A 7,272-nucleotide genomic window follows, 5' to 3' on the forward strand; every position below is an offset into this window, starting at 1 on the left:
TTCCGGCAGATTGTTGTAATTTATAGAAAATTGTAGCGTGCAGGGGTGTTCCGGCAGATTGTTGTAATTTTTTGAAAATTGTAGCGTGCAGGGGTGTTCCGGAAGATCGTAGCTGGCACCATTATTTTGGAAAATTGTACCTTGTACTGTAACATTATTTTTAAAAAGATGTAGATTGCGCAATTATTTTGGAAAATCTTATTACTAGTTTGATAACTGTACCTTACATTTGTTGTTGTTGTTATTGCAACATTATTATTAAAGTAAACCGTATTTCTGAACGAGTGCAACAGCATTATTGTAGGAACGATTGTTTATATACAATGTATTACTATTTCGGAAATCAACGACTAACATAAATATTTGAGATATTTGGATGTCACTTTTATTGGAAAGAAAAATTGTCTACGCCTGTAAGATCAAATCTTATTTATTCTTAAAAGTATTCAGTGTTGATATACCATTTTTCATTATTTGACAAGATTAATATAAATGTTTAATTGTTTGATATCAAAACCCCTGTAAAACTTGTCAATCGTTCACCCCATAAACTTCCATCTGGAGGATATATATGTTTAACCCAAACTTCATCTCCAATATTCATTTGAGTTGTCACAGTAACAGAACCTTGTGCATTCATTACAGTATTTCCTAGACCAAAGGCTTTCGCAAGGGGGGCACCATTTTTCGTTATCCGTGCATAGAGCTTTGTTCCAGACGTCACCACTGAAGTGGAAAAAAGATATATTCCGGCTTTTGGTGCAATAAATAAACCATGTTGACTGTGGTAGCCTCCACCAACATTCAGAAGAATTGTCTCAAATTTGATATTTTCATTTGATCCAAGATGTGTAATATTGTGCTTATCAGACACTGCATGGAATGCTACTGGACCTTCTATGTTTGCTACAAAACGTCCCTTACTCCGTCCTAATTGCTCATTTCTGTTTTGTATGTTCCATTCTCCATTATTACCTGTTCTTTCGATGGATATAGACATGTTTTTAACCATTTGTTCACTAGATTTCTTGAATTCTAATGACTCTTTTTTCGTTTGTCTTTCATTTGCATAAAAACTTGAGTAACTGGATGGTTTTCGGGTTTTATCAGATACTGTTGATTTAACTTGTAACAGTATTTTGTCTTTATCATTACTTGTAAATTGTAGTAAATTTCTGTTTTTCTCTGGCAACTTACTTAGGTCATGTTGAAGCTTAGTGGATCTTTTGTACTTTTCTTGTTGTGTATAAGAAAATTGTGTCGCGTCTTTCATGATGTTTTCAATAGTTTGATCCATGACTTGTATCTTTCTCTCCTGGTCAGCAATTGTTTTCGTCAAACGGTCAATTACTATGGATTTTTCTTTGTCTGAAATGTAAGTCATGAAGTTCTTCAGAGTAAAGGTAAATTGTGTAGGTGTATACATACAGCAAATTACCCTATCGACACTTAAATCTGTTGTCTATCTTTTTTATGTACAAATTACATTAATAATGATATATATAAATTTAAGGAAGCATTTCATAGACATTACAGTAGCATAGTGGGAAAATTCTGTCGCATAGGGGAAAAAAATTCATACATGTACTAAGCACTTAATCATGATCGTATTAAAATCATCCTCCATATTCAATTCACTTAATATGGCTATGAATGGAATCTAATTCTCCATATGTAATCAAAAGATTTACTAAACAAATGAAAAAGATAATATGAAAACTATAAGTTAAATGTACCAATTTACCTCTTTTTTCGAGAGTTTCCATCCTTTGAATCAGAGTAATTGTTTCGGAGCCGTCATAACAAAAGGAAAATGGAAACAGCAAAAGCATAAGCAGAAAGGAGTTGATGGCGTTATTCGGTGCCATTTTCTTGCTTGTATTGAAGTGGAAAAGAACACTTATCAATGCCATTTAATGTACAAGCTTTAATTCTATGTCTGATAAGACAATCTAAATTTGGATAAGTATGAACTTACGTCGTGAATATTACGCCTACGACATTTTGTAATATGTCAAGAGAAGCAAATTTAAAAGAAAGAAATAAAAAGATAGTAAGAAAAATTAAATAAACAAAGAGATAATTATCTTCATGTATATATCACATTTTCAAATTCTTCGTTATGTTGTTGTTTTTTTTAAATTTCAATAAGACAATAAAGGAGCTGATTCAAATGTAAATATTGCAAGTGTAAAGTATTACACGTTCGTTTGTAATTAAGTATTGTTAATTAAACTAGACTGTGGTATCGTGTAATATAATTATGTAAATCGGATTATGATGCAGCTTCGGAAATGTATCGTCTTTCTCTTGGCGTGTACTGGAAAGTTTAGCTACGTCTTTCGTGAGGTTTATAATAGTGAGTTCCATGACTTGCATTTTTTTCCGCCTAGTCACCAAGTTGTTTAGTCAATCGCTCAATTACTATGGATTTTTCTTTGTCTAAAAAGTAAGCCATAAAATCCTCTATTAAAGATAGGTAAATTGTCTAGTTGTTTACCAAAGTTTCTTAGTTTAAGCAAATTTATTTTGGCTCGATTGCTAAACAAGTTCTTGCAACTTATATTAAGCACAGTTGAGTCCGCTTCCTGGAACCAACCAGTAATGGTGTCATATGAGAAATCATAATCGTTACCCGAGTAGGGCTCGAATCCATGATCTCTGGGTTGACAGGCAGACAAATTAACCGCTAGGCCACCCCTGCCATCCACAACTGCTTGTTCATGTCACCTAAAATGAAAATTGTATAAACTGCATACTTCACCAGGAGTAAGTCGCTTTAATTTGTTGCAATCAAATTTAAGACAGTATTTCATTAACAAAATTGTTGCTTAGTGGACAATGCATGTCACTGACATTTTAGTAATTTATGGTAGCTATTGATGCTTTTGTACTTGATTATAATTATATTTAAATCCTCCTTTCAATTAAACTATATGGTTTACTTAAAATCTGACACTCAATATGTTAACAAATTCAACACAACAGATACAAATGTTCTTCTAAGACGAAATAAATTAAACTTAAAGAATTGAACGTATCAACATACCTCTCGTTTCTAGGGCTACCATCCTTTGAATCAAGGTCAAGGTCACGGGGTCGACATAGGAATAAGAAAATGGTAATATAAGAATCAGCAGAAAGAAGTCTAGAGTCTTACTTGGACCCATTGTCTTACTTGCGTGAGACAGTAGTTTAATAGATATGAATGGTTCGTTTCAAAATTGTTACAGATTTACCCTTTGGCAAGGATTCTCTTTTATGTATTTGATGTTATTATGTGATTTTGAACATTTATAGCTAAACTGTTTTGGAATTATATACACAAAGTAAATTGTAAATGGATAGGTTATTTCTTTTCAGTGGACTGATCATTTCAATTTTGTTTAATTTAACTGCAACATTTGTGACACGAAACTAGTTAACTTGATCTATAGTTTTAATTTTCAGCATGCTTCAGAATCTACCCACGTGACCAGTGCATACCAAGATCAGCCGGTACAACATTATTGTTTGATAATGGTCTGCACTGTTTTTTATTTAGCCAGTACTAATTAAAAAAAATTCCCTGAAAGTGATTTTTGTACGGATACGTCAAAAACATTACATGTAGTGTTTAAAAACACGCAACAAATACAACTTCCAGTAAAATAAAGCTGCAGTTGTCAATTAAAGAAAATGGATTGTAAAATGATTATACCTCGCCTTTCTTATATTCCTCTTTTTGCAGGACTACCAACAAGAGAAAAAACAAAGCAAATTTAAAAAAAAAACGTACATTGCTTTTCTAAGATTAAATGATCGCATTATATGGATTATTATATTATACTTTAATGAAAATTTCGAACTTCTAATATAACATACTTCAATGAAGTCACATTGTCATTTAAAATTTATTTTCATATATCATGAGTGAAATTTCATTTTAACACTCATACAATGTAAGCTGTGAGAATAATAAATTTATACAAGCTTGTAACCAATTCTGAAAACTGCTTTAAACTGTAGTTCAAATTTTTGGCTTGAAACTGGCGCCATAATTGTCAATTGAAGAAAAAGTTCAGATTTACGCCAAAATAATTGCAATATAAACATATTTAAGTAGGATTTTGCCTTCCGTACTCCCGGTTGATGTAATAACGACTTTTAAATCATGGCGTAGGTCAGGTTATATAAGAAAACGAAATAGCTTGCAAATGAAGTCCGCTCGTATACAAGCAACTTTCAAGGTTATGCAAAGTCTTTGATGAAACGGCTCATATACTGAAGGAAAGACACTATTCTATGACAAGCTTATATTTTTCTTCAAAGAATGGTGCATATCCCAAAGAAATCGGTGCAGAAATAAAGTACTTACTGCTTTTTTCCTTTTCGAATCGAGCAATATTTGTCTTGGAAATGATGCCGAAAATGACGTCCAGGTCACGTGATATTGCTACACTGTAATTATGACATTCAAACTTTAAAATATTTTGTGTGCAAGCGACTTAAGTTCATTCAACGTCAGCAGCCATTTTGAAAGTCACTAACAGTTGATTACGTCATTCTGCACGTGCGCTCATTCACTCGCCCATTGTGGAAAAATAATGCCGAGTATCAATGCGGCCAAAATTGCATAATGACATAGATCTTGCCATAATGGCCCTGAAATACCCTAGATTTTGTTACTATATATAGTAACTTAATATCTAAGTATGTAATTTTGCTGTTTTAATGGTTCTGATATGGATCACTTTATGCCCATTAATGTATATATATGAGTTTTCAAGTTGTGATGCTTTGTCAAATATGTACGTCGTATTAGGCTCCACCTAAATATTTCACGCATAGTGAACTGCTTGGCAGACTACGGTCAAATTAAATCAAGTCTTAATCTATACAATCTTAAAATATTTACATGTATAAAGTAGGGCCATTCACTGACCATTTAACCAAAAGTTTCTTACAGCAGTAGTCATAAAATGCTAAATGCACTTGTGTTCATGTTCGATTACTGAACGTTGGTGGTTCTACTCTGGTGCCCGTTTGTGTCTGAATTAAAGCACAGAGAAAAACCTGAGGTCTTTTTCCACCAGTAAAACTTGAAAGTCGCCATATGACCCATACTGTGCTGAGTACAAAGTAAAAACCAACCAAAAGAAATCTCGAAAATAACTTTACTTCAATCATATTTGATTATATTATAATGAATCGGCACAGTTTATAAAACGTTGATCGTACAATATAGTATTTATTTATTAATAAAGTATCATCTTTACATTATACATATATATAAAACATTAAAAGACTGTTTATTTCTAAGGGGGGCAATTCCACATTTTGCAGATTTGTCTCCCTAAACTACACGCATTGCATATATCAATATCATTCCTCATTGTTATATTTAAAAACATGACATCAATAAATTGTAAAAGATAACAATGATTTGGCAAATCAATCAGTCAGTAAACATAGAAAAACAACAAAAATAAACAAACAAACAAGAATAAATGCTGCGTTAATGTTAGAAAGGGTTATTCAATATTATATACATATTCGAAAATGATTTACAAAAAAGCGTCGTTTTACAAGACGATGTTTAAAAAATTACACCAAGGGTTTGCAAAAATATATACATATTCAACTGAATACATAATTCTACACCTTACATGCTACATTTGAATATGCAAACAACAATTGGCCCTTTTAATGACAGCGTATCAACCCTGGTACTAGCGGATTAAGGGCCATTTTTCAAAATGTGCAAAAATCAAGGTTGTTCAGTTGGAATTTTAGTGCCATTTATTCCTTAGTTTACTTGGGGAAACTATTCGACAAACTATGTATTTTCAATAATAATAATAATAATAATAATAATAATAATAATAATAATAATAATAATAATAATAATAATAATAATACTAATGATGATGATAATGATAATAAAAAGAAGTAAAAAAAAACATGTACATACAAACATAACAAAACTATATACAGAGCTTCCAAAAAACTAAGTTTCAAAACAAAACAAGAATCGGCCAGGACCTATATTTATATATTTATATACACAGCGATTCAAGTATTGTTTAAAGTTTAACATAGATAATATAATGTGTAGACATTAGTTAATAAATTAAAACTTAAAAATATATTCAAAAAATTTGAAGCAGCTTTGCTTTTAGTTTTAAATAATCTTTTCAAGAGAAGCAAATATGCATATTGCCGTTTCGTGGCTTAGTTTCGTTGTCTCCCTTAAGTCATAGATGTCATGAAAATAAACATGCTTATGTTTTCTTTCATTCCATTAAGCCAATCATAAATATTGTAAATCATAATTAATATCCTTCATGGATAATAGATAAATAAGCACGACAATATAGTATTGGCTACAACAGGTTCACTTTAATGCATTATTACATGAATATACATTCATACATATCGACGACACTCAAAAAGTCACTTTAAACTAATGTGAAGTGTATCTGTCTTCATATCAGCATATAATCATTTAAAAAGTCCCATGTCGTCGATCCGAATATTCCAAAAATTGTGGTTCCATGTAAATCCAAGTCACTGTATGGCACACACAAATAAAGGAATAATCTCAAAAACTTATTCAAACTTAGCATTCTTCTCGCAATCGTAATCAAATGACAACAAAGTAGTAAAGACCAATGATAAAACAAATTACATTAAACCAGTAATGGACATAATAAGACCTAATTACGGATGCATTAAATAAATGGGGACATTATGGGAAATAATTTGACATCAAAGTAGCAAAAATAAAAAAATCCGAAAATTCCGATAACATAACTGTGAAAAATAGTTAGGGAATCAATTGCTTAGACATCACTGTTATGTAAACTAGTAGTACAAATATACGTATGCACATGTACAAACATGCATGTACACTGAGTATATACCCAGTTTGTATTTTCTATTCACTAGGTAAAATGTGAAATGCAAATTAAGAAAATTGCTGTTTTTAAAGCTATGGATATCATAAAATTTCTTTAAATGTATGGAAAAACAAGAAAGAGAAGAATTTCATAAGACACTATTCTTTCATTCCTTCATTCTAATTCTGTTTTAAAGACATTTGAAATGCTTTACTTTGTGTATATTGTAAATTGAAACAGTCATGAATATACTCTGAGATATAAAATATGCTTAAACTAACAACAAGAACAACACTATGATGTAATCATCAATGCACAGTATCTGTAATATGCAATGCTTTAATTTAAGCTAGTACAATACAACAATGAAAAAACTCAATGGCGAAAGGTA

General features: G+C 31.2%; 1 protein-coding gene across 2 annotated transcripts; it reads right to left on the minus strand.

The window, feature by feature from the left end:
- Positions 1 to 429: 429 nt before the first annotated feature.
- LOC132737658 (uncharacterized) lies at positions 430 to 1,912 on the minus strand. 2 transcript variants are annotated; one of them, XM_060724989.1, is made up of 3 exons: positions 1,745 to 1,912; positions 1,198 to 1,368; positions 431 to 726 (listed from the first exon to the last, which is right to left on the minus strand). In XM_060724989.1, the coding sequence occupies exons 1-3, from the start codon at positions 1,866 to 1,868 to the stop codon at positions 497 to 499; spliced, it is 525 nt and encodes a 174-aa protein (XP_060580972.1). In that variant the 5' UTR covers positions 1,869 to 1,912; the 3' UTR covers positions 431 to 496. The 2 variants fall into 2 exon arrangements, with proteins under 2 accessions (XP_060580971.1, XP_060580972.1); XM_060724988.1 differs by having other exon boundaries at positions 430 to 1,368.
- Between the last annotated feature and the right edge of the window lie 5,360 nt (positions 1,913 to 7,272).

This window comes from Ruditapes philippinarum, unplaced genomic scaffold (assembly GCF_026571515.1).
Source record: "Ruditapes philippinarum isolate M1 unplaced genomic scaffold, ASM2657151v2 ctg6097_1_1_1_1, whole genome shotgun sequence".
NCBI classification, from domain to species: domain Eukaryota; kingdom Metazoa; phylum Mollusca; class Bivalvia; order Venerida; family Veneridae; genus Ruditapes; species Ruditapes philippinarum.

Coding starts and splice junctions, on each gene's coding strand:
- LOC132737658 (XM_060724988.1), bottom strand. CDS start 1,868: ATGGCACCGAATAACGCCATCAACTCCTTTCTGCTTATGCTTTTGCTG. Junction 1,369..1,744: donor GGAAACTCTCGAAAAAAGAG/GTAAATTGGTAC, acceptor CTTACATTTCAG/ACAAAGAAAAATCCATAGTA.